Consider the following 27480-nt stretch of genomic DNA (forward strand, 5'->3'; position numbering starts at 1 on the left):
AGTTGTGCTTCCTTGGGCCCCGGGGAGGCTTTGGCAATGATCCTGGAGTCCTGGAGCTCTTCCCGGAATGAGAGTTACTTCTGAGCAGCACCCAGCTTCCTGCCAGCATTACAGGGCCCCCAGCACTATCCCCATCCCTCTGCTACTGGAGGGACAATGACCCCTCAAGGAAGAGAAATGAGGAATTGTAGAAAACTGTCGAGAGGGAAAGCTGTTGGAGAATGGGACATTATTACGGGAAGGAATGTTTCTAATCAGAGGGAAATGAGGAGCCATTTGCAAAATACTTCATTTGGAGCTTTTGACAAAAGTCACTTCCTCTGTAGCAAAAAAAACAAAAAAAAAAACCCCAGCCCTTCCTCCCCCCCACCCCAAAAAAAAAAACCGAGATAAATATCTCTGAGGACGTGAAACAGTAACGTAGACAAAGATGCAATTTCCTACTCTCCTGTGACTCCACTGAGTCTGGGGGAGCAAAAGTGGGACAGGGCAGAGAGCAGGACGTGATTGGGGAACTTTCTCCTTCTTCATGTTACTGACCTGAGAGAAGCTGCTTTAGGACATAGATCCCAAAGGATCAAGAGGTACCAGGAAGCACCACTGATCTGCACAGAACCCCTTTGCCTGCTGCTGCCCCACAGTGAACAGGTCAGTGGAATGATTTCCTTCCTCCCTACCCCATCTTCCTCTCCTCCAGCAGCTGCTCTGTTCCTGCCACCCTCTCCTGGTGACCACAGTGCCCTCCCCAGGTCCCTCCTTCTCTGCCCTGTGCTTTCCTTCCACATCCTTCCCAACTCCCGACTTCCTTCCCTGCTCATCTCACTCCTCCCCACCGAATCCTTCCCACTGCAGGGAGTATCTGAGGAGCTGCATGATCCATCCCTGGATTCTCCAGCCACTGACTCCCATCCACTCTGACCACAGCCAGGGGCCACATCCCACTGCCTGCCCACTGTCCATCGATGGAGGTGACCATTGTGTCTCTATCTCCTGCCTCACTCACTGAGGTGAGATAGATGTCACTGATGTGGCCATGTACAGTGTGGCACTGCTCATCTGCCTCTGTGGGCTGGCTGGGAACGGGGCTGTCCTCTGACTCCTCAGCTCCCTCCATGTGTCTGGGAACAGCCCCACCCATTACATCCTCATTCTGACTGTTATGGACTTCCTCTTCATTCTGATCCCCTCCAGTCTGCTTTTCCTGTTGGAGGATGTGTCCTGCTCTGTCATCATGCCCTTGCTATATGTGTGGTTGCTTTTCCAGCTGTGTCTGGTGTCCTACATCTGCTGACATTCATCAGCATCCAGAGGTGCAGGTCCATCCACTGCCCGATCTGGCACTGCTGCCACCGTCCCCAGCACCTCTTGAAGGTGGTTTGTGCCCTGCTCTGGGCACTCTCCATCTCTGTCATCTCTCTCTTTGCCACAGTAGCCTCCCTTTGTGTATCCCAGCTATCTGAGCACTGCTAGGCGTGTCTCATCTCCAGGTACACCTTCAACCTCCTCCTCTGTGTTCCCTTCATTCTCATTTCCAGCACAATGCTCTACATTAAGATCACGTCTGGCTCCCACCAGCAGCAACCTAAGAGGCTTGACATTGTTATCTGCTTCATTGTGCTCCTCACTCTGCCATTCAGCCTCAGGAATTTACTGCAGGAGTTTGGCTATACTATTTTCTCATCCCACGTGGCTTTCCTGCTCACCTGCATCCACAGCACCATCAAACCCTTCATCTACTTCTTGGTAGGGAGGTGCTGGAAGCACTGCTCTATGGAATCCCTCCAGCTCTCCCTCCAGGGGATCTTTGAGGAGCCAGAAGAAAACCCTGCTGGCATCAATGATCCTGCCATGGAAGCTGTGCTCTGAACCTGTTGATTCCTCCTTCTGCACTGCTGAGGGAGCCTGGGACAGTGGGTGAAAGATTCCTGGAGCCACCTGATGAATAAATATCCACAATATCACCCTCCCTGTGATGGTGCATACCCTCCCCCTTCCCAAGCTATATTGGGATCTGAGAAATGCTCCTGAGGCATCAGCCTTGAGGAGCAGCCCCTGGGCTCAGCTCATCTGCAGCTCATCAGAAACACCCTCTGCTCCCAGAAAATGCTGCTATCCAACAATTTCCTGAGTTTTATGGACAGCCTTGGAAATTATTTCACTTCCCTGAATGGTACTACATCCCTGTTCTCACACTTTCCCAGAAAGTTGCCAGCCCAAAGTGTGGCCAGGATGAAACTTGATTGTGACTGAAGCCCATCCCTTGGGGCCCTGTAAAGAAGAGTCCAAAAGGAGACTTGGAGCTCCCCTGAGCCCCAGTAGTGCTGACCAGAACCTCCCTGGGAGTGGGGCCTCTCCCAGCCAGGATCTCTCCCGTTTGCTGCCCTCGGGTGATCCCTGAACACCGACGGTCCTGGGCCGATCCCCCCACTGCTCGAGGCTCAGCCCTTGGCACAGTGAGGAGATGCAAACGGATCCACAGTGAGCATTTCCCTGCCTCCAAGGGGAATTTCTCACAGGGACTCTGCACTGGCTCTGTCTGTGTGCACACACGTGTACATCTGCCATGGCAAATGTGGGAGCAATGCTGCTCTCAGGTGTTTTAGTACCTGAGACATCTGAGTGAGTCAGGCCTGTAAAGAAGTACAAGGCATAAGTTATGTTAAATGATGTTAAGTGTTATTCCTCTGTTGATTGTGATAAGTTTAAGGTATAACTGAAGTACTGTTAAGTTTGAGTGCTGTAATCTTTTTAAGCCATTTTCCATTTAAGCCACCCCATCTCTGGAAGTGCTCCAGACCATGTTGGATGGGGTTTGAAGCAGCCTGGCCTAATGGAAGGTGTCCCTGCTGGGAAAAGGCTGAGATCAGGTAAAAACAACCACAAGTGCTCTCAAGACTAAGAAGGATGAGCTCTGGTGAAGGAGCTGGTAGTGGGAGCACAGCACCCCAAAATCTGGTCCCCAGTTGCTTTTATTACATCATCAAGGGTATTGGGAGTTAGTAATGTGAGCTCTAATGTAGTAATCAAGTCAAGACAGACCAGATTGGCATCATCACCAGTCCTTTATTAGAAAACTTCCCATGCCTTCTCTCAGAGGACTTCTCTCAGGCACCTCTGACTCCTTCCCTCATAGGCAGCTTCACACAGCACTGACTCCTTTTCTTACAGGCAGCACCACACAGCTCTGACTCCTTCTCTCCTCTCTGCATGACTGGCTAACCCCAACCTGTCACTTTCCTGGCTGCCTTACCCTGCCTGTGCCTCACACAGCATCTTCTTACCTTATCTGTTCCTTACCTCCTCACAGCACAGCCAGCAGGCTCCATCCCAAACTGCAGCAGACTCTCTAACTCAAACTGCAACTAGCAGCCAGCTAGCCCACTTTTATAACACCCAAACTCATTGGGCAGGCACAGATCTCTCCACTCTCAGTAATGAGTACAGCTGTAATTCATTGGGAGAGATTGCCTTCTGGACTATCCTTTCAACCTCTCTTCCCACAAATTGCCCCTTTTTTATTTAAGGTAAATTGCCATTATGACATGTTCACATATTTCACCTCAGACTAACACTTATACAATTGTTTGCAATAAGGACATGTTGACATTTTTCTCTTCAGACTACAGTTATACAATTGTTTTGGGCAACACATTACAATAAGGACATATACTTCAAATCCTAGTTCTCAAATATTCCAAGTAGTTTTCCTAGTTTTGCTTTATGGCTGTTTCTTTCACCAAGTTCTTATATAAGAGATAGCTGCCTGCATGCTGTAGATTATCATAGGGTTTTTTTAGATTGATCAGATATTTACCTTTCCACAGAGCCAAGAGTTTTTTCTTATTACTTAAGTTGCTCCTCATGTATAACCAAATTATTCCAATTTCATTACCCAAAGTGAATGTTTATAGTAGCATAACAACCACATAAATACTTCAGTTGTACCTTTTTCAGCTTTGTTGCTTTTGTGAAGTTACTTTAATGAACTCCTGTCTGGGAGAAACATATTTTGACTTGGCCCTTAATTCAGCCTTTTTGGGGACACAGAAGCAGCTCAAGCAGGCTCTACTTCAGGGACAGGCACATTCTCAAGCTGAACCTCATTATTCTGTTCTTCCCCCTTAATTTCAATTCCTTACTTTGATTCTTCTTTTGCCTCCTGCACTGTTTCCATTCCTTTAAAGTCTCATAGGGTAATTTCCAGGTGGTAACCAAATTTGTAGCTGCCTTGTCCCCTTTGGATGCCACATCCCACAGTCTTTCCCTAACTTCTTTCCATACTCTAGCACTAAAGGCAGTACTTGCATCTTTTTTTTAACACCTTTTTTTCTTTTTTTCCCCAAAGTTTTTCATATAGATAAAACAGTCTGTTCCCAGTGGCTCACCTGAATAACCATCCCTCCAGGTGCCAAAATCAATCAGGTCCAGACCAGCAGCTTCCCTGCTGGTCTCAGCTTCACTGGGCTCCATCTCTGGCTGTACCTCACCCTACAGCACAAGTCCTGATCATTACATTGGAGTCACCACTATGTAGTAATTATGTCAGGATAGACTGGACTGGCATCACCACCAGTCACTTATTATAAACTTTTCCTGCCTTCTCTCAGTGGACTTCACTCAGACAACTCCACACATTACTGACTCTTTTTCTTACAGGCAGCTCCCCACAGGTCTGATACCTTTTTTCTTTTTCACAATTTCCCTTCAACGTGACTGGCTAACCCCAATCTGTCCCTTACCCAGCCACCTGACCCTGTCTGTCCCTCACACAGCACCTTCCTACCTTACCAGTCCCTTCTGTGACCACTTACCTGCTCACAGTGCAGCCAACAAACACTGAGACCCACACACTAACTACAACTAGTGGCCAGATAACCCACTCTTTTATAAAATAACCAGCCTCATTGAGCAGGCAAGGCTGTTTCACCTTCTTGGTAATCAGTACAGCTGTAATTCATTTGGAAAGATCGCTTTCTGCACTAAACTTAAGACCTAACTTCCCACACGGAGAGAGTGCAACTCTAACATAGCCAGAGTGGTAAAACCACTTCTGCTTGCCTTATAACCCCACCATGCCTTGGGGACCAACAGCGGGACAGGGCACAGGGAGATCCAGCAGGATGGGAATTGAGAGCTCCTGGTGATCTGAGTACTTTCTCCTTCATGTCACTGACCTGGGAGGAGCTGCTTTAGGACATGGATCCCAAAGAAGCAAGAGGTACCAGGAAGCACTGCTGATCTGCACAGACCCCCTGTGCCTGCTGCTGCGCCACACTAATTAGGTCAGTGGAATGTTTTCCTTCCTCCCCTTCCCCATCTTCCTCTCCTCCAGCAGCTGCTCTGTTCCTGACATCCTCTCCTGGTGACCACAGTGCCCTCCCCACGTCCCCACTCCTCTGTCCTGTGCATCCCATCTGTATCTTGACATTGAAATTGGCTGAAATAAACTTTCTAACGCAATGGGAAACGTTCAGAAGCAGGGATTCCTTACTGGCACAGGACATACAGAATGATCTCTTCCTGATGTGTGTGTGTGTGGTGAGACTTTACAGCAGGGGTTTTATCCATTATAACCACACATAGATGTTAAAAAGTTTTTATCTAACACATAAGCATCATTTTCCTAGAATTTATTTTCATGTGTCAGCTTCCTACTGGAAATACTTTTATGATGCTGGAGGATCATTCAGAGGGGTCTCTGGTGGTTGAATTCACTGAGTGCTGTGATATTAAAGGTGAACCTGCCTTGAACTTTTCATCTGGCCCTGTGCTCTTGCTTCTTGTTACAGAACTTGCCCCAAAACCACTGCAGATCCCCTTATGTGTTTCTGCTCTGGCTCCAGCCACATTTATCATCCTGTGAGCACACTGGAGCTGGGCTTTCCTCCTCCCTCCTGGGTTCTAGAACCCTATGACCAGGAGGAGCAGAGACACTGCTGGGGTCCCAGGTGGAACTGGAAGCAGTGGGGCTGTCAGGGGAAAACAAGCAGCCCTGGGTGGGTTCTGGGGTGTCAGAGCAGGTTGGAGGGGTCAGGAGAGGGTAGAAGGGCTTGGAAGGGGTGTGGATGCTGGCAAACCCAGAGGAAAGCAGAGCCTGACAGGGCACACTCAGAGTGGGAGTGTGGCTGCCATCTGGGAAATCGATGGGATGGGATGGGATGGGATGGGATGGGATGGGATGGGATGGGATGGGATGGGATGGGATGGGATGGGATGGGATGGGACAGGATACGGAGCAGCCCAGTTGTGCTTCTTTTGGGTGCAGGGGAAGTTTTGGCAATGATCCCGGAGCACTTCCTGGAATATGAGTTACTTCTGAGCAGCACCGAGCTGCCGCCCCAGCACTGCCAGGACTCCAGTGCCATTAGCACCACCAGCATCTCTCTGCTGCTGGAAGGACAATGACCCCTAAAAGGAGAGAATCAAGGAATGTTAAAAACCTTTTGGGAGAAGGAAGGCAGTTGCAGAATAGGACATTCTGCAGGGAAGGAATATTTCCCATCAGGAGGAAATGAGGAGCCATTTGCAAAATATTTCATTTAGAGCTTTTGAAAAAAGTTACTTCCTCTGTAGCAGAAAACCCAAGATAAATAACTCTGAGGAAGTGAAACTCTGACATAGAGAAAGATGCAACTTCTGACTCTCCTGTGACTCTACCGAGTCTTTGGGAAACAACAGAGGAACAGGGCACAGAGAGACTCAGCAGGATAGGAATGGAGCTCTTGGTGATCTGGACACTTTCTCCTTCTTCATGTTAGTGACCTAGGAGGAACTTCTGGACATAGATCCCAAAGGAGCAAGAGGTACCAGGAAGCACTGCTGATCTGCACAGACCTCCTGTGCCTGCTGCTGCCCCACAGTGAACAGGTCAGTGGAATGTTTTCCTTCCTCCCTCCCCCACCTTCCTCTCCTCCAGCAGCAGCTCTGTTCCTGCCACCCTCTCCTGGTGACCAGAGTGCCCTCCCCAGGTCCTCCCTCCTTTCCCAAAGTTTCCCTTCCACATCCCCTGCTGAACAGCCCAACCCTCCCATTTCTCTTTCTCACCCCATCATTTCCACCACCCTCCTCCCTTGCACATCACACTCCTCTCCTCTGAATCCTTCTCACTGCAGGGAGCTGCTCAGGAGCCCCATGGTCCATCCGTGGATTCTCCAACCACTGACTCCCATCCACTCAGACCACAGCCAGGAGCCACCTCCCACTGCCTGCCCAGTGTCCATCCATGGAGGTGACCACCGTGTCCCCATCTCCTGCCTCACCCACTGAAGGAGACGATCTCTGTGAGATAGATGTCACTGATGTGGCCATACACAGTGTGACACTGCTCATCTGCCTCTGTGGGCTGTCTGGGAACGGGGCTGTCCTCTGGCTCCTCAGACTGAGAGCCCGGAACTCTGCCATCTTTCAGCTGTCTTTCATCGACTTCCTCTTCCTTCTCTTAATGGTGCCCTCTGCTTTCCTCTTCCTGGTGGAGGACATGTCCTGCTCTCCTGTCATGCCCCTGACATACGTGAGCTTCCTTTTCCAGCTGTCAGTGATCTCCTTCAACTGGGGCCTGCACCGGCTGACGCGGCTCAGCAGTCTGTTCTATGTGCTCAAACAATGCGAACTCTACTGCCGCTGCAGACCTCCCGAGCGCCTGCTGTGGGTGGTGATCAGTGTCCGAGACTGGGCCTTCTTTGCTCTCTTCACTGTCATTCCCACTCTGGCATCCCTGTGCCCATCCCACGAGCAGGAGCAGTGCAGGGCAGCTCTCATCTCCATCTACACCATCATCCTGCTCCTCTTTGTTGCCACCATGTTCATATCCCGCACAATTGACATCATCAAGGCCACTTGTGGCTCTAAGAAACAGCAAGACAAGAAGCGACACATCACTATCTCCGTTGTTGTGCTCTTAACTATCCTCCTCAGCATGTGGAATTTCCTGCAGCACCTTGGATATTTCCTAGTGCCCACCCAGGTTGTTTTCCTACTCACCTGCATCCACAGCAGCATCAAACCCTTCATCTACTTCTTGGCAGGGAGGTGCTGGAGTCCCTGCTCCATGGAGTCCCTCCAGCTCTCCCTCCAGAGGGTCTTTGAGGAGAAGGAAGAAATAACTGCCTGCAGAAATGATGCCAACACAGATACTGTGGTCTAAGCCTGTTGATCCTTTCTACTGCTCTGCTGAAGGACCTCAGCACAGGTTTCCTTGAGTTGCCCGATTATTAAATACCCACAGCATCACCCTCCCTGCGCTGGTGTATTCCTGCAGGAGTAGGGAGCAGGGGCATTGCCAGGGGCAATGTGGGAGGGATGCTTTGCCATAGAGCACATTGGAGCATGGCTTTCCTCCTCACTGCTGTGCCCAGCTCTATTCCACATGGAATGACCCTCATTGCTTCAGTCCCAGGGAATGAACTCCATCCCCATTGATCAACCAGATGAGTTTCATGGTGTTTTGAGGGATCTCTTGCCTGCAAAGAATGTGACATGTTAAGGAACAGGGACACACCACCACAGGGCGGTTATTTCCCAAATGCCTGCTGTGCTGGTGCCTCTGGATGGCAGGAGAGGGGTTGGGATCACACGGAGCCTGCTTCCCCTTCTGTCCTCCAGAGCTAACCCTGCATACCCAGCTGATGGGAAGAGACACCAGGTAGGGCTGCAGAGATGGGCAGGGACAGCAACATTCCCTTGTACTTTCAGTGTGAATTTGTCACATTCCTTAATTCCAGAATTAAATCCCTCTGAGTAAAGTGCAGGCTCCAGTGTGACCTCCACTGAAGCCTTGTGCCTGTGACCAAAAAAGAGCTTTAAGCATGGAAATTCACATCAGCAGATTCTTGGACTATTTAATGGCACAGAAATTTGGGGTTATGCTGCTGTTCTGCAGAATGGGGCCATTCTCTGGTTCCCCTACATCAAAGTCCAAGGAAGCCCTTGACCACCTCCATCCTAAACCTGCCCATCGTCAGAAGGAGCTGAACAAGGACTCTGCACAGAGCTTCAGCCAAAATCCATCTTTGTCATTTTGTTAATACCCGTGTGTCAAATTTTGGTTTATTTTTTTGATGTGTTTCCACTGTGATAATTCTGTCCTCAGAATTTGTTGATTAAACAACATCCAGGCTTCTCTGCAGGTCCCTGGTGAACAGTGACCAAAGTGGCTCATTTCCCTTTTTTTATCCCATTCTAAAGATTCTGACATTCTGTTGGGAGGGCAGGTACCTGTCTCATACCAGAACTCTCCCTAAGACACGTGCCTGCAATGAGAGGGTTGATGTGACAGTGCCAAGATCTCCTCATTCCTCCTGGGAGAGACCTGGGCAGCAGCCACATCTCCTACCCAGAGGGAAGTTGTGCCTCCTTTTCCCACTGCCTTAAATCCAGGAGAAACAAAGATGCCACTGCTTCTGGAAAGGAAAGGGTGAGTGAAAGCCTTGGGTACTAAGTCAGACTTTAGAGACACAAGACACACATGAGATTAAACATTGCAAAAGCATTTATTAAAAGAGTTGTTAATAATTAACAGAAGAGATAGACTTTGACATTTGAGAGGGTTTTTTCTTCCTGTCTCCCATTATCCTCTCCACTGGAAAGCAGAAACTTTCCAAGGTACTACCCCTTGTCAAGGAAAGAACAACTCTGCCAGAGAGTGTCTCCCAAGGCAAGTTCAGAAGGATTATTATCCTCCAATGTACTTTTTCTACTTCCAAGCACATTCATTGTCTCCAGTGTGACTTCGGCCACCCTCTATGAGAGCTTCCTTTCAAAAGTGCAAAGATTTCAAAGTAAGAGGTTTCCTGGGTGTTCCTTCCCATGGCAGAAGGGCTGGAATGCGACAATGTCTAAGGTTCCTTCCAACTCAAACCATTCCATGATTATTCCTCTTGTCATCCAGAACCCACTCCAGGCAGGAGTTCCCCTGCAGCACTCAGCACCAGCCTGACAGACATCAAGGAGCTTTTGGACAGTGCTCTCAGGTATAGGGTAGGATTGTTGGGATGTCCTGTGCAGGGTCAGGAACTGAACTCCATGATCCTTGTGGGTCCCTTCCAACTCTGGGTATTATATGGGTCTATATTATAATGACTATTTCATGATGAAACCACTTGATAATGATTCCACAGTGCTGTCCCTATTCCCTGGCTCTGACACATCCTCAAAAGCCCTCTGGAAGGCAGCACTAATAGAGAGGGTGAATTCCTCTGCACATCTCCCAGCCAGGAAGTAAATCAGAGGATGGGCACTGCTGTTGGCACAGGAGAGCGGGAGAGAGGTGCTGAGGGGAAAGACAGAGAAGTCAAATGTCCTCAGCAAGAGCCAGTACCCAAATCAAGCAGTGAAAAAGGGCAAGGAGATGACAGGCAGCAGAAGCAGGGCACAGAGCTCCCATGGAAGCTGTTTCCATGAACAGCACAGGAGCCTGGGCAGCAGCGTGAGGCCAGAACAGGTCAGGGTGGGCATGGAGAAGAGGTAGCTCAGAACCAAGGCCATAAGCACTGAAGGGTGGAAACAGAGGGTAACAGTGAGCAGCAAGGAGCAGTGGGAAGTGCTGGGAGCAGTGGCAGGGCCAGCAGGACACTGGAGGACAAACAGAGCTGTCACAGCACTGAAGGCTGTCAGAGAGCAGATACCAGCAGGGAAAGCCAAGAGGATGGTGACATTCAGCCCAGCTGTCACAGCCCTGTCATGGGCCCAGCTGGTGGCAGAAGCTCTCAGGGACAGAAATACCCCCAGGGTGATGGTGATGGAGAGCAGGAAGGTGAAGTCAGCCATGGCCAGGGTGAGCACACAGATGGTGTTGAGGTTCCTGCAGCTGTGGAAGCAGAGGAGCCAGAGCACAGCTCTGTTCCCCACCATTCCACACAGGAACAGCAGCAGCAGGGTGACAGGGACTTTGCTCCAGTGGGTCCAGTTGGAGTGATTCTCCTCATTCCAGCTCTCGTTGGATGCCTCCCCACCGGGCTGCCTCCAGCTGGCAGGGCTGGGTCCCTCCACAGCAGAGGACAATGTGTTCACAATTGTGACACCTCTGCTGCTTCTCCTTCCCCTCACACAGCTGCAGGGTTAAAAACAGAGACACTATAGAAACCTTGCTGTCCACCAGATGTGGCTTTTCCCATCTTTTCCTACCTGCAATTTCCATGTGGAGCCGCACAGGGAGAGGCAAGGGACAGGACAGATGGCAAGCAGGATGTGGGAGACTGGTCTGGCGAGCCTGGCACCAAAGCCTGGGAGATACCTCCTTCCTGGCTGTGGACAGGACTCAGCTGGAGGAGGAAAACCATTGGAGAAGGAAAGAATTGCCCGTGGAGCTATCATAGAACAAATGGCTTTGGGAAGGATTTGGCATGGATTCTCAGGTGTTAGCTGATATCACTGAGCTGCTGGATTCCTTCAGCAGGACACTCATTTCAATATTCCCTCCATTTTTCCACAAGGTTGATAGCTTTTAGTACCCTACATACAGCAATTCCCTGAAATAAACCAGGGATGATGAGTTTCCACACAAGGAGGTGGCACTGATTAATCTGAAAAAGACACTGACTTGTTTCCCCTCACAGCCTGGAGAACTTCACTGGAGGGCACTCTCATCACCTCACACACACCAGCTGCTGTCCCTGGGTTGGGATCTTCAGAGGTTCCCTGCAATGGACACTTGGGAAAGGGGAGCAAAGCCCACAGGATGAGCCCGAGCAGCATCCAGCACGGGGTCTGTCCCAGCTCCTGCCCACCCCCTGTTCTCCGTGCTGGCTCCTGTTCTCCAGGGCTCTTACAGTCAGGAACTATTGCAGAGCCTGTGACGGGATCAGGGCTCTGCTTCTGATCTGCTCTTGACTTTCTGCAGGCAATGAGGAACAGGAGATGTGGGAGCTAGGAGAGAGAGTACTGTGGTTTTATTTAACATAAGCAGTGTGAGATGTTACATAGTGATTTGTCTCATTATGAAAATACATCATGGGATCAATATATACAAGAATACTGAATCCAAAGTAAAGCATGGACATAAGACATAGGAAAATCTAATGATTTTATTATTATTTTGTCACTATAACTATGAATTGTATCCACTTTCATGTATAAGGAAAACGTGGGCTCATGTGGACATGAGCAGACTTGTCGCTGCTGCTGCCTGCTTGCGAGGAGTGTAACCTGACAACATGTTCGAGCTTTGTTCAGACCCTGTGGGGGCTTGTGGCCACTGCTGCTTGAGGGCTGGCTAACATTTAGGGCTTGCTCAGACTTGTACCCCAGCACAGTGGGCATGTCACTGCCCACCAAGAAACTGCAGGGGCAGTGACCAAAGGTGAGACGGTCGTGTTGGCGCAGCGCAGACTCCCCGTGTCCCCAGCGCTGCTTGTCCCTTCCTTACCAATGGACTAATAAATTGCCTCATTGATTGACCTACCTGATTTTGGTGAGTAATTTATAACAGCGGTTTGATAACCAAGATGTCTTGGCAAGAACAGAGCAAGAAGATTGGATCAAAACTGGCAACAGGGAAGATTGAATCAAGTAGAAATGTTGTAAAATGTTTAAGTTTGTCTGTGTGATGTTAACCCAAGCAATGTAGTAAAAATTACTAGCCTTCCTAAAACAGTATATAAGCATATGTAGCTCATAGGAAATTTGGCTTCTGATCACAACTCCGAATGTCCCCCTCTCTCATTGTCGATAAGTGGGGCCCCTGTGAGGAGAAGGACCGGCCTACCTAGTGGCAATCGGCGAGCCCCGGGAACTGATGGTGTTGGTGAGAGAACGGCATCTGGGCCCACAATCACCTGTGCTGCTGCAACGTGCAGGTGAGCCAGGGAACTGAAATATGGGACAGAACATGTCTGAGGAGAGAGACGATAATAAAACCATGCTGGCCAAGAAGAGCAAGCATGGCTCCCCCATCCTAAAGCACAACCATAAGTCACTTTTACAATGGGTGTCATGCATGTTTCCCTAAATCACTGTTTCTTCTATTTTTACCCTCCACTACTGGACAAGGTTGGCATTAAGCTCTATGATATGGCTACTATGAGGCATGGGCAGGCAATGTGTATGTTCCCAGCCTGGAGGGTGATTTTTGAAACACTGAAAAAGCAAGAGCAGTCTCAGGCTGTATCCTCTGTGGATGCTGCTGGCCCCCTGCCCTGCTCTGACTCTCCCTGCCCACTTGAAACTGGCATTCCTCATACTGGAGAGCAACCACAGCTGTCAACCCCTCCGGGAAGGCATCCTCTCTCACAGTCGTTAGCAGCCTATATTATCGACTGTGACTGTAGCAGCGAGGAGGACAGCACCCCCTTGACCTGGGACCAATACATCCAGATGCTGAGCCTGACTTATTCCCTCCTGACCCCCATGAAAACTGAGTGCCATTAAAGGAAAAGGCTCTGAAGGAGGGGGATATTGATATTGCAGCAAAAATTGTTTCACAGCGCCAGGGGAAATACACCAAGGTGGGAATGCCTCGCTTATTCAGAAATTAAGGAACTATGCTGCATGGCAGCAGAACACTGGCTGGGATCTCCCTACTTTTCTAATCTTTTACAGTCTACGTTGTCAACTCATCTTATGACACCTCATGATTTAAAGGGACTGGAGAACTTACTGTTAACCCAAACTCAGGACGTCATTTTTGATGCTCAGTGGAAAAAGAGTTTAGAAATTTGCTTATGAAATCTGTGGGGCTTGCAAACCAGAGGGGACCAGAGCAATCCCCAGCCCAGCCACCACAAGCAGCCTTGGCTGGTCGCCGATCTACAACTGGCCACACCAGGGAGCACTGGACTGGACTGGCAACCTCCGGCACAGTCACGATAATTGATTCGTCTGTGCATTTGCTGCCCACAGGAGTTTTCAGACCACCAGGGCAACATATGCATAACACCCCAGGTATGTTTGGTACAGCCTACATTAGAGCAATGCTCCACATGTCAATGTACCCTGACATTAAAATGACAAAAGATACCCAGTCTCAAAGACACAGGAGCTGAGTTACTATTACCTCTCAGGCTAAATGGCCCTCACAAAGGGCCCTTGCTGAAGTGCCCCAGGTGCTTCCAGGCACTGGGGGAAACAGCCTTAGCTATGAAGGCCACCACTTGATACAGATCAATGAGGGACACCTCACCCCAGCCAAACTGTTGTATTACCAGTTTCTTGCCTTTTACTCCATAGTTTTAACAAGTTTTTTATTGTGAAACTTTCGGTACAGCTATTTAGTAATTCAAGTGTAATTATTCTTCCATGCCACATTTAAGTATATTAAAGGACCACAAATACTGTAAATAGTAGCTTACTCTTTAGAATAAACGGAACCCTAAATTTTGTAACTGTTTGTATGCAAGGATCAGTCTTACAAACCCATTAACCTAACCAAGTTACTTGTGTAAAATTCATTGCTTTAGCCTTCAATATTTATATCCCATTACTTTTATTAGGCCAAACTCAAATCTATTGTACAAGCATCCTTAAAAAAGCTTCAGCAGTTGAATTCCTGCAATAAATGTTGCTACTGTCTCAATACAGTTGTTTACCTGCATATTTAACTGCTGTATGACAATTTTCCAGTAACTTTTTGTAATGATAGAGTCAAAATGAATTGAGATTCTGTTAAGGTTAAGTACTGTGAAGTTAATTTCTGTTAAGATTAAGTATTAGACTAAGCAAAGTTAAATTTAAGTGTTATTCAATTGAAGTTCTGTTACGATCAATTCAGCAATATTAACTTTAAGTTCTCTTATGTGTACTTTTATTTTATCTAAGTAATGTTAAATTTCAGTGAAATTAGTTTTAAGATCTCTTAAAATACATTCATTTGAATTATAAGATGCAATTCTTTTGATATAGAGATGAGTAATGTGAAGTTTGCATGGAGCTAACTTCTGTAAAAATCTGTTTATTTAAATTGCAAGATTTTTTATGCTTTTTATGCTTTTTATGTTGCCTTCATGTTCAATAATGAGAGACACATTAAAAAACAAAAGAAGGGGGAATATGGCCCCTCATTTTTATGCTAAAAATTCTGAGATTAAATGAAGTGAAATTTAATCCCTAGCAGAGTGATACTGCTTTGAAGATTTACATGTGCAGAGGCAATTTCTAAAAGTTTCTAGGTAAAGATCTTTAGCTGAGTGTGCAATGATGAAGCCTAGCTGATTTACTAACCTAGGGAGAAGTTATGCATGTGTTCTATCACCAACATGTCCAAAGTAGTTACCTGCTCATCTGAATAGACATCAATCACCTTCAAAAGGAATGAGGCCCAGAGAAAAGAAAAATTACTTAATTGTCTTAATTGCCATCCAGCCACAATTTCAGTGGTATGGGCATTGACCACACAGTTTCCAAGAGCATGCATGGAAGAATAAAATCTGTGCATCAGCTGCAGAACAGGCACACAGCAGAGGATGATTTAGGATTTTGGTAATGTCATTTCTTCTGGGAGGAGGTGAATCAAAGCTGCTCTCAAGGCTACAACCCCTATAAAGTTGCAGGTTTCATCTGAGTCATCTTCTACACTATCCTGGCAGTCAGACAGCAGCCTACAGTGAATTCCAAGGAATTCCTGGAAAGCTGAGGTAAGATGATTCCTACCCAGGCTGACATGCCTCAGGGATCTGGGATGCTCCTGCTGGAAACTGGCACGTGTGGTGGCCCTGACACCAGAACTGTCACCTCTCTTCCCTGCTGACACTGTGTTTGTGTCTCCAACTATGGAATCTCACATCCCTGAACCTGGTTAATCCTTTCAAGTGCAAACAATTCATAATCCATGAGCTAAAGAGGCTTCTGGAGAGTTAGAGAGGGACTTTGGACAAGGGCATGGAGTGACAGGACAAGGGGAAATGGCTTCCCACTGAGAGAGGGTGGGTTCAGATTGGATATTAGGAAGAAATCCTTCCCTGTGAGGGTGCTGAGGCTCCAGCACAGGTTGCCCAGAGTGATGGGGTCAGGTAAAAACAACCACAATTCTTCCACGTCTGAGGAAGGGGAGGAAAAGCTCCAGTGAAGGGCTGGAAAGAGGATCACAGCACCCCAACATCTGGTCTCTAGTAGCTTTCATTGCATCATCAAGGGGATTGACAGTAATTAATGTGTTCTCTAAGTGCTGCTAACCTTGCTGCAAGCAACTTATTGTTCTTTTCTTGGGCCATGTGAGCCTGCAGTAGAATTACAAAAAATCTTAGCTTGGATTTCTTGGAGTTCTTGGAGTTCTTGGAGTTCTTGGAGTTCTTGGAGTTCTTGGAGTTCTTGGAGTTCTTGTTTCAGCTGTGCTTTCTTGAGTCAGGCAGGGTTTTGGCAATGATTCTGGAGCTCTTCCCAGTATGAGAGTTGTTTCTGACTGTCAGCACTACCAGCACTGTCAGCATTCCAGTGCCACCAGCACCACCAGCATCCCTCTGCTGCAGGAGGGACAGTGACCTCTTGTTGCAGTTGAGATGGACATAACACACAAAGGGACTCGTCATAACTTCAGAAGGCTTCCTTCCCTTTTTATTAGAACAGCATGCTGTCTTCTATACACTCCACAAAGTTTACACTTTATTCATTGGTTACAACAGATCAACACAACATTCATTGGTGCAAAGCAGTCTCCACTAGTGTTATCAACTAGCTTTCACATAACTTGTTTAAAAATACTCTTTCCAGCTGCTGTTTTCTTCTTGCTTATCACCTTCTTCTCTTCTCTATCTCCATGCCAACAACCTTGGTAAAATTCCTTTAAGAAGTAGGCCTTATCAATTAATTCTCTCTGGCTTACAAACCAGATGTCAGCCCCTTCCACAAACCCTCAGGGAAGAAAAATGAGGAATGGTAGAAACTTCTTGGGAGGGCGAAGGCAGTTGGAGGATAGACATTGTACAGGGAAGGAATGTTACTAGTCTGGAGGAAGTGAGGAGACATTTGCAAATATTTAATTAGGAGCTTTTGAAAAATAGTTCCTTTATAGCAAAAAAAACCAAAAAAAAAACAAAAAAAAAACACCAAAAAAAAAAAAAAAAAAAGAAACCAAAAAAACAACAAAACAAAACAAAACAAAACAAAACAAAACAAAACAATGCCCCCCCCCCAAAAAAATACCTCAACCCCCTCCCCCCACCAAAAAAAAAAAAAAAAATTACTCCAAGACAAGTAACTCTGAGGAAGTGAAACTGTGACTTAGATAAAGATGTAATTCCTAACTCCCCCGTGATTCCAGTGAGTCTGGGAGAAGAACACATGGACAGAACACAGAGAGGAGCCAGAGGGACGGGAATGGGGAGCTCCTGGTGATCTGGATATTTTCTCCTTCTTCGTGTTACTGACCTGGGAGGAACAACTTTAGGACATGGATCCCAAAAGAGCAAGAGGTACCAGGAAGCACTGCTGATCTGCACAGACCCCCTTTGCTGCTGCTGCCCCAAAGGGAATAGGTCATTGGAATGGTTTCCTTCCTCCTTACCCCAACTTTCTCACCTCCAGCAGCTGCTCTGTTCCTGCCATCCTCTCCTGGTGACCGCAGTGCCCTCCTCAGGTGCTCCTTCCTCTGCCCTAAGCTTCCCTTCTGCCTTTTCTGCAAAATGGCCTAATCCTCCCACTTCCCTCTCCCACCCCACAATTTCAACTGTCCTTCTCCCCTGCACATCTCACTCCTCCCGTCTCAATTCTTCTCACTGCAGGAAGCTGCTCAGGAGCCGTATAGCCCATCCCTGGATTCTCCAAGCACTGACTCCCATCCACTCTGACCACAGCCAGGGGCCACATCCCACTGCCTGCCCATTGTCCATCCTTGGATGTGACCACCGTGTCCCCATCTCCTGCCTCACCCACTGAAGGAGACGATCTCTGTGAGATAGATGTCACTGATGTGGCCATGCACAGTGTGACACTGCTCATCTGCCTCTGTGGGCTGGCTGGGAACGGGGCTGTCCTTTGGCTCCTCGGCTCCCGTTGTTTATCCAGGAACAGCACCACCCTTTACATTCTCATCTTGACTTCTTTGACTTCCTCTTCCTCCTCTTTCTGGTCCCCTCCAGTCTGCTTTTCCTGCAAGAAGACATGTCCTGCTCTGCCATCATGCTCTTGCAGTATGTCCTGTTGGTCTTCTGGCTGTCAATGGTGTCCTGCAGCCTGGGGCTGTACCTGCTGACATTCATCAGCATCCAGAGGTGCAGGTCCATCCACTGCCCGCTCGGGCACTGCTGCATCTGTCCCCAGCACCTGTTGATGGTGGTGTGTGCCCTGCTCTGGGCATTCTCCATCACTGTCATCACTGTCGTTTCCACAGTCATTGTCCTGTGTGCTTCCCGTCTATCCCAGCACTGCTGAGTGTCTCTCATGTCCATGTATGCCTTGAACCTCCTCCCCTGTGCTCCCTTCACACTCATTTCTGGCAGAGTCCTTTTCAATATGGTCATGCCTGGCTCCCACCAGCAGCAACCCAAGAGGCTCAACATTGTTACCTGCCTCACTGTGCTCTTCACTTTACACCTCAGCCTCTGGAAATTACTTCAGGAGTTCAACTATACCTTTTTTTTTTCCCCAGGTGGCTTTCCTGCTCACCTGCATCCACAGCAGCATCAAACCCTTCATCTACTTCTTGGCAGGGAGCTGCTGGAGGCACTGCTCTGTGGAGTCCCTCCAGCTCTCCCTCCAGGAGATCTTTGAGGAGCCAGAAGAAAACCCTGCTGGCATCAATGATCCTGCCATGGAAGCTGTGCTCTAAACCTGTTGATTCCTCCTGCTGCACTGCTGAGGGAGCCTGGGACAGTGGGTGAAAGATTCCTGGAGCCACCTGATGAATAAATATCCACAATATCACCCTCCCTGTGATGGTGCATACCCTCCCCCTTTCCAGGCTCCAGTGGGATCTGAGAAATGCTCCTGAGTCATCAGCCTTGAAGAGCAGCCCCTGGGCTCAGCTCCTCGGCAGCTCATCAGAAACACTTTCTGCTCCCAGAAAACGCTGCTGTCCAATGACTTCCTGGGTTTATGGACAGCCTTGGAAATTATTTCACTTTCCTGAATGGTACAACATCCCTGTTCTCACACTTTCACAGAAAGTTGCCAGCCAAAAGTGTGGCCAGGGTTAAATATGGCAGTGACTGAAGCCCATCTCTTGGGGCCCTGTAAAGAATGGACCAAAATAAGACCATTGGAGCTCTCCTGGGCCCCAGCAGCTCTGACCAGAACCTCCCTGGCAGTGGGGCCTCTCCCAGCCGGGATCTCTCCCGTTTGCTGCCCTCGGGTGATCCCTGAACACCGACGGGTCCTGGGCCGATCCCCCCCACTGCTCGAGGCTCAGCCCTTGGCACAGTGAGGAGATGCAAACGGATCCACAGTGAGCATTTCCCTGCCTCCAAGGAGAATTTCTCACAGGGACTCTGCACTCGGTCTGTCTGTGTGCACACACGTGTGCATCTGCCATGGCAAATGTGGGAGCAATGCTGCTCTCAGGTGTTTTAGTGCCTGAGACATCTAAGTGAGTCAGGCCTGTAAAGAAGTACAAGGCATGAGTTATTTTAAATGTTGATTAAGTGTTATTCCCCCGCTGAGTGTGCTAAGTTTAAGGTATGACTGAAGTACTGTTAAGTTTGAGTGCTGTACAGCTTTTAGGTCATTTTACTTTTTATCCTTACCCTCACTGTCCTTTTGTCACACATACCTGAGCACACAGAAACACACACACAGGGTGTTGAGGGTTGGGGTTTGTTCCCTTACTGTTCCACCGCTTTTGGGGAATATTTGCCATTATTCTGCTAAGGAAGCCTGCCAGGGTACACCGAAGCTCCTCATGGCTCGAGACAAAGGGGTGGGTGGGAGCTGTCTCCCGGGCTTTTCACTTGCCAGCGGGGTCTGAGGGGAAGTCTGGACTGCTCATTTCCAGCCAACCCGGTCCGAACGCCAGGGAGCGAGGTTTTCTCCAGTCAGCCACTGCCTGGCCATCTGCTCCACATCCAGCCTCCCACCTCTGAGACCACAGCTGACCACCAGGACCCAAACGGTGAGCAGGGATGCTTTCCTCCACCCTGTTCCCACCTGGGACGCAGCGCGGCCGCTGCCGCCTCCCCGCTCCCGTCTGCCCTCTGCAGCTGCGCGGGCCCTGCTCGGTTTTTCACCACCAGGACCGGACACAGGCAGAGTGTCTGTGGCTGAAAAAAGGACTGGAACTGGGTTATTTGTTCTGTTTTGTTGTTAATTTCCATAGCTGCTGTTGTTTCTGTTTGTCCGGTTAGATATATTAGTAAAGAGTTGTCATTCCTACCCCCACATCTCTGCTTGAGAATTCCTGATTCAAAAATTATAATAATTTGGAGGGTGGGGGTTCACATTCTCCATTTCTTAGAGAAGCTTCTACTTTTATTGGCAGACACCTGTCCGTCAAACCAGAACACAGGGACAGTGCTTTGGTCTGCTGTAGCTTAATATTTAAACTAGTTTTTACTGATGTCCTTGCTCGTGGTTTTGTGCCTTCAGAAATTCTTCCTCTGCCCCTGCTTTGGCCTCTCCCTCAGGGGGCTCAGATGGTGTAGCTGAAAGGGGAGGGGGAGTCTGTGGTTCTCAGCACAACCACTCCCTTCCAGGGGCAGGGTGACATCTGTGTTTGTCACCATGGACTCCACAGGGCATCAACCCCATCCCTGTGGCTTTCCTGAGGTCACTGAGCTGGCAGTGTTCAGCCTGGAGGAGGCAAGGCTTCAGGGAGTCCTTAAAACCCTCCCAGAGCCTCAAGAGCTCCAAGAACTACAGAGGCCCTCTGGACAAAGGCCAGAAGTGACAGGACAAGGGGCAGTGGCTTCCCACAGCCAGAGAACAGGGCTAGGCGGAATACTGGGAAGAAATTCTTCCCTGTGCAGGTGGTGAGGCCTGGCACAGGTTGCCAGAGAAACTGTTGTTGCCCCATCTCTGAAAGTTCCAGGCCAGGTTGGATGAGGTTTGAAGCAACCCATCCTAGTGGAAGGTGTCCTTACTGGGAAAGGGGTGAGATCAGGTAAAAACAACCACAAGTGTTCCCAAGATTGAGGAGGAGTAGGATGAGCTCTTGTGAAGGGCTGGAAGTGGGACCACAGCATCCCAAAATCTGCTCTCCAGTTGCTTTTAGTGCATCATATTGGGAGTAAGTAATGTGGGCTCAAATGCTAATAACCTGGCTTCAAGCATTTCCTGGTCTGACACTGGACAAACACAGCCACCCACAAAAGATGTTCACTCACCTTCTCTTGCTCTCAGCTGGGCAGAGGGCAGGGAAAGAAAAATTAACAAAGGACTCGTGAGTTGAGATGAGACTGGGAGAAAAACATTCTCAGAATAAAAAATAGGTTCAAATTTAAGGGTATTAAGTAAATTTATTATTGACAGAATCAGAGGACAATCATGAGAAGTAAAATAAAACTTTAAAACACCTTTTTCCCTCCCAGCCCCTCCCTGCTTCCCACCAACAGTGCAAGGAGACAGGCCGTGGGATTTTTCGCCAGTTCATCACTTGAGGTCTTCTTCTGTTTGCTCAGGTAGAGGAGTTTTTCTGCCATGTCATGGGGTCTCTCCCACAGAAAACAGTTCTCCATGAACTTCTCCAGTGTGGCTCTAATCTCAGGAGCAGCAGTCCTGCCAAAACTGTGGCAACGTGAGTCCCTCCAATGGACAAACAGTCTTCTCAAAGCCATTATGGCGTGGGTCACTCTTCCATAGGGTGCAGTCCTCCAAAGGTAGGCTGCTCTAGCTTGGAAGCAAGGGCTCTCTTTCTCGCTGGAAGCAGGAGTCCTCTCTCTGCACTCGGGTCTCCCACAGCTTTCTCTGGCATGCACCTGCTTGAGCACTTCTCCCACAGGCTTCAAGTGTGTTTCTGCATCCCCTAGAGACTTCATGGACTGCAGGGGTGTGGCCGCTACAGGCCCAGGGAAAATCTTAAAGGATTTTTCCTGTCTAACTTTCTCAGGCTCAGCTAGAGTTTTTCCCAAGCTAGATACCTTTCTCTAATGTAAACGTAAGAGAAAGAATTATAACAAAAGACAAACACCTGTTGGATCTGTGAGAAAGCCTGGGACAAGAGGTGTTTCCTTCTCTGACCAATGAATCTTCTGTATTTTGTTTTGCACAAACTCTTTAATTTAAAACAATGGCTTTCTTCAATAAATTGCTCTTTCTTGCTCTTCCTTGCACCGTGCAAGAGGGATCATGTTACTGTGTTCACTCGCCACCCCTTAACCCCTTACAGTAACACAGAGGCACAGTTTGTTTCATCATACACCTTTCTGCAGCTTGCAGAGGAATCTCAGCTGTGACTTTTGGAGCACTTCTTCCCCCTTTTTTCCATAGACCTTGGTGCCACCACGTTGTTTTCCCTGACATTCTCACTTCCCGCTCTTCTCTGACCAGAAGGAAAACTGCTGCTCCTAGGAACCATCCCCAACAAGTTCTACCAGTTCAAAGATTCTTGCAAAATTCTGCAGTGCTGAGAGGTTGATCTTGCCCAGGTTCCACGATGGGAAATCGCTCAGCACATTTTCACCACTGGCCAGACGACCCCGCTGTCACCGTGTGGGCAGTGGCAGCTGCTGCAGCACTGGTGCAATTTAACACTTCTCTTCATGCGGGGCACTGAGAAGGAGAAGCTGCTGCTGCCACCCCTGCCCTCAGCCCATGGCATGGCTGGCTGAGGGTGGCCAGGCAGGCAAGGCTTGCTGTGAGCCACATCGAGATTGTGGTGGCCACAGCAGCACACTGCTGCACGCTGCACCAGGATGGCCCTGGCAGCAGTGCCTCATCACTGCTGGAAAAAACTGCGTGTGTGCTGCTTGGATATTCTTCTTGAATATGTCATCACAGAGGGGTTAGCAACATCTCTAATTGGGCCAGCAGCATGTCCATCAGCAATTGGTCTGTTGGACATGGTAGAAGCTTCCAGCAGCTTCTCACAGAAGCCAGCTCTGTGAGCTCAGGGCCCTCCCCTGCTACCAAAAAACCAGGCTGTGCCAAATCAACACAAAATGACTGTTTGCTGTCCTCTTGGGCTATGTGAGCCTGCATTAGAATGAAAAATGGGAATTCATGGCTCAGTTGTGCTTCCTTGGGCCCAGGTCAGGTTTTGGCAATGATCCCAGACCTCTTTCCAGAAAGGCAATTATTTCTGAGAAGTACCCAGATGCTTCACCAGCACTGGCAGCACTGGCACCATTCCAGTGCCACCAGTACCACCAGCATCCCTCTGTTGGTGGAGGGACAATGAACCCTAATGAAAGGGAAATGAGAAATGGCAGAAACCTGGAGGTTTCCTAGAGAAAATGAGGATCCCTTCTATTCTTTGAGTGAAGTTTTGACAAAACTGACTTCCTTTGTTCCAGATGATGCTCAGCAGCAATGACGGAGCTTTGCAAACTCTGTTGCCACTGCCAATTGCTGCATATGTGGTTAGTGGTTTGGAGAGCACACTGTCAGTGATCTGCTGCTTCTGTTCAAACTATTCTGCTTGATGCTCAGCAGCAATGAGATGTACAAGCTCTGCAAACTCTGCCACCACTGCCGACTTCCTCTGCACCTGTGGCTGGTGGTGTGGAGAGCCCAAGACAGGGTCTGTTTTGCTCTCCTCACTGCTATTCCTGTGCTGACATTTCTGTGCCCATCACACAAGAAGCAGAAATGCTGAGCAGCTCTCATCTCCATCTATGCCATTATCCTGCTCCTCTGCTGCGCTAGTCGTCATTTCCCACACAAACAACATCATCAAGGCCAGGTGTGGCTCCAGGAAGCAGAAACCACAGAGGTGACACATCGTTATCTTCATCATTGTGCTTTTTACTCTCCTCTTCAGCCTCTGCAATTTCCTGCAGCAGCTCGGTTGCTTCCCTGTGTTGTCCCCAGGCTCTTTTTCCTGCTCACCTGCATCCACAGCAGATTCAAACACTTCCTCTACCTCTTGTCAGGGAAGTGCTGGATTCCCTGCTCTGTGGGGTCAATCAGAGACTCCCTCCAGAGGGCCTTTGAGGAGAAAGAGATCACTCCATGCAGAAATGATTCCCCCAAGGACACAGGGGTCTGAACCTGTGGATCCCTTCCACTGCTCTGCTGAAGGACCTTGGCACAGGTTTCCTTGAGTCACCTGATAAATAAATACCCACAGCATCTCCCTCCCTGTGCTGGTGTACTCCTGCAGGAGAAGGGAGCAGGGGCATTGCCAGGGGCAATGGAGGAGGGATGCTTTGCCATAGAGCACATTGGAGCATGGCTTTCCTCCTCCCTGCTGTGCCCACATGGCTCCAGTGCAGCTGGGCTCAGTGCTGTTCTCCAGCTCTGTTCCCCATGGAATGACCCTCATTGGCTGGGCCCCAGGGAATGAACTCCACTCCATTTGGATACCCAGATGAGTTTCTTGGTGTTTTGAGGGATCTCTTGCATGCAATGAATGTGACACCTTTAGGCCTGGGGACACAACCAGCACAGAGTGGCAGTGATTCCCCAAATCCCTGCGGTACTGGTGCCTCTGGATGGCAGGACAGGGGTTGGGATCACACAGAGCCTCCTTCCCCTTCTGTCCAGAAGAGCCAGCCCTGCATTCCCAGCTGATGGGAAGAGACACCAGATAGGGCTGCAGAGCTGGGCAGGGACAGCAACATTCCCTTGTACTTTCCATGGGAATTTGTCACATTCTTTAATTCCAGAATTAAATCCTTCTGAGTAAATTGCCAGGTCAAAGGTGACCTCCACTGATACCTTGTGCCTGTGACCAAAAAGAGCTTTCAACATGGAAATTCACATCAGCAGACACTTGAACCATTTAATTGCACAGAAATTTGGGGTTATGCTGGTGTTCTGCAGAATGGAGCCATCCTCTGGTGCTCCAGGATCAAAGTCCAAGGAAGGCCTTGACCACCTCCTGAACCTGGCTACACGCAGGAGTAACTGATGCTACCTCTGATTTCCATTTATTTTTCGGTCTGTTTCCAATGTGATAACTTTGGCCTCAGAATCTGCTGAATAAACAACATCCAGGCTTCTCTGCAGAGCTTGTCCCTGATTATCAGTGTCCAAAATGGCTCATTTCCTTATTTTATCCCATTCTAAAGATTCTGTCGTGTCTGTGAGCAGGGCAGGTCCCTGTCTCATACCACAGCTCTTCCTAAGGCATGTGCCTGCAATGGTTGGGATGATGTTGACAGTGCCAAGATCTCCTCATTCCTCCTGGGAGAGACCTGGGCAGCAGCCACGTCTCTTACCCAGGGGGATGTTGTCCCTCCTTTTCCCAGTGCCTTAAATGCAGGGGAAATCAAGGTGCCACTGCTTCTGGAAAGGAAAGTGAGAGTGAAAGCTGTGAGTGGCGAGTTAGGCTTTGAAGACACAAGACACACATGAGATAAAAGATCAAGAATACATTAATTAAGGGAATTATTAATAAGTTACAGAAGAGAGAGACTTTGACATCTCAGAGGGTTTTTTCTTCCTGTCTCCTGTTTTCCTGTCCATTGGAAAGCAGAAACTCTCCATGGTACAACATCTTGCTGAGGAAGGAATACCACAGCCAGGGGGTGTCTTCCAAGTGCTGAAGGATCATGATTCTCCAATGAATTTTTCCTGCTTCCAAGCGCCTTCCTTGTTCCAGGATTATCCAGGCCACTCCCTACCTGAGCTTCCCTTCAAAAGAGCAAAGATTTCAATGCAAGACGTTTCCTGGCTGTTACTTCCCATGGCAGAAGGGTTGGAATGTGACAATGTCTAAGGTTCCTTCCAACCAAATCCATTCTATTATGATTCCTGATGTCATCCAGAATCCTCTTCATAGCATCTGCCTGAAAGAGCTCAAGGAGATTTAGGACAATGCTCTCAGGCATAGGGTGGGATTGTTGGGATGCTCAGTCCAGGGCCAGGAGCTGAATTCCATGATCTTTGTGGTCCCTTCCAACTCTGGATATTTTATGGTTCAATTTTATAATGGCTCTATTTCATGATGATTCCACTTGATGATGATTCCACAGTGCTGTCCCTATTTCCTGGCTCTGGCACATCCTCAAAGCCCTCTGGAAGGCAACACTAACAGAGAGGGTGAATTCCTCTGCACATCTCCCAGCCAGGAAGTAAATCAGAGGATGGGCACTGCTGTTGGCAAAGGCAAGCATGAGAGAGGTGTTGAGGGGAAAGACAGAGAAGTCAAATGTCCTCAGCAAGAGCCAGTACCCAAAATGAGCAGTGAAAAAGGGTAAGGAGACAACAGGCAGCAGGAGCAGGGCACAGAACTTCCATGGAGGCTGTTTCCATGAGCAGCACAGGAGCCTGACCAGCAGGATGAGACCAGAACAAGTCAGGGTGGGCATGGAGAAGAGGTAGCTCAGAACCAAGGCCATAAGCACTGAAGGGTGGAAACAGAGGGTGACAGTGAGCAGGAAGGAGCAGTGGGAAGTGCTGGGAGCAGTGGCAGGGCCAGCAGGACACTGGAGGACAAACAGAGCTGTCACAGCACTGAAGGCTGTCAGAGAGTAGATACCAGCAGGGAAAGACAAGAGGATGGTGACATTCAGCCCAGCTGTCACTGCCCTGTCACGGGCCCAGCTGGTGGCAGAAGCTCTCAGGGACAGAAATACCCCCAGGGTGATGGTGATGGAGAGCAGGAAGGTGAAGTCAGCCATGGCCAGGGTGAGCACACAGATGGTGATGGGAGCTGCAGCTGTGGAAGCCAAGCAGCCAGAGCACAGCCCTGTTCCCCACCATTCCACACAGGCCCAGCAGCAGCAGCAGCATGACAGGGACTTATAAGAAAAAAAAAAAAAAAACCAAAAACCAAAAACCAAAAAACAAAAAAACAAAAAAACAAAAAAACAAAAAAAAAAACAAAAAAACAAAAAAAAACAAAAAAACAAAAAAACAAAACAAAAAAAAAAACCCAAAACAAACAAACAAACAAAAAAATCTCCAAAACAAGTAACTCTCAGAAAGTGAAACTGTGACTTAGCCAAAGATGCAATTTCTAACTCCCCCATGATTCCAGTGAGTCTGGGAGAGGAACACCAGGACAGAGCACAGAGAGTAGCCAGAGGATGGGAGTGAAGAGCTCCTGGTGATCTGGGCACTTTCTCCTTCTTCGTGTTACTGACCTGGGAGGAACCACTTTAGGACGTGGATCCCAAAGGAGCAAGAGGTACCAGGAAGCATTGCTGATCTGCACAGACCCCCTGTGCCTGCTGCTGCCCCACAGTGAACAGGTCAGTGGAATGTTTTCCTTCCTCCCTCCCCCACCTTCCTCTCCTCCAGCAGCTGCTCTGTTCCTGTCACCCTCTCCTGGTGACCACGGTGCCCTCCCCAGGTGCTCCCTCTTCTGTCCTGTGTTTCCCTTCTGCCCTTCCTGCTGAACAACCCAGTCCTCCCACTTTACTCTTCCAACTCACAATTTCCACAGCTCTTCTCCCTTGCACGTCTCACTCTTCCTCACTCAATCCTTCCCACAGGAAGCTGCTGAGAAGCCACATGGTCCATCCCTGGATTCTCCAGCCACTGACTCCCATCCACGCTGACCACAGCCAGGGGCCACAT

At 48.8% G+C, this 27480-nt stretch overlaps 3 protein-coding genes and 1 pseudogene across 7 annotated transcripts in view; 2 read left to right on the top strand and 2 right to left on the bottom strand.

Annotated features, from left to right (window-relative positions):
- Positions 1 to 27480, top strand: part of LOC130253447 (mas-related G-protein coupled receptor member H-like) — a 141206-nt gene that overhangs the window by 1204 nt on the left and 112522 nt on the right. The window lies entirely within an intron of this gene.
- On the top strand, positions 440 to 12396 carry LOC130253453 (mas-related G-protein coupled receptor member H-like). 5 transcript variants are annotated; one of them, XM_056492034.1, is made up of 4 exons: positions 440 to 648; positions 853 to 5282; positions 6759 to 6867; positions 7113 to 12396. In XM_056492034.1, exon 4 carries the CDS (start codon positions 7223 to 7225, stop codon positions 8141 to 8143), a length of 921 nt encoding a protein of 306 aa, XP_056348009.1. In that variant the 5' UTR covers positions 440 to 648; positions 853 to 5282; positions 6759 to 6867; positions 7113 to 7222; the 3' UTR covers positions 8144 to 12396. The 5 variants fall into 5 exon arrangements, with proteins under 5 accessions (XP_056348009.1, XP_056348011.1, XP_056348012.1 ...); XM_056492036.1 differs by having other exon boundaries at positions 5194 to 5282; XM_056492033.1 differs by lacking the exon at positions 440 to 648 and having other exon boundaries at positions 1770 to 2867; positions 5182 to 5282.
- Positions 10078 to 18257, bottom strand: LOC130253597 (mas-related G-protein coupled receptor member B5-like; annotated as a pseudogene).
- Positions 25797 to 27480, bottom strand: LOC130253598 (mas-related G-protein coupled receptor member A-like). The gene is given in 3 exon segments (XM_056492301.1): positions 25797 to 25970; positions 25973 to 26699; positions 27394 to 27480. Coding segments are annotated over 3 exon segments (891 nt in total). The 3' UTR covers positions 25797 to 25893.

The sequence above is a fragment of the Oenanthe melanoleuca genome, chromosome 5 (genome assembly GCF_029582105.1).
Source record: "Oenanthe melanoleuca isolate GR-GAL-2019-014 chromosome 5, OMel1.0, whole genome shotgun sequence".
Taxonomy (NCBI): Eukaryota; Metazoa; Chordata; class Aves; order Passeriformes; family Muscicapidae; genus Oenanthe; species Oenanthe melanoleuca.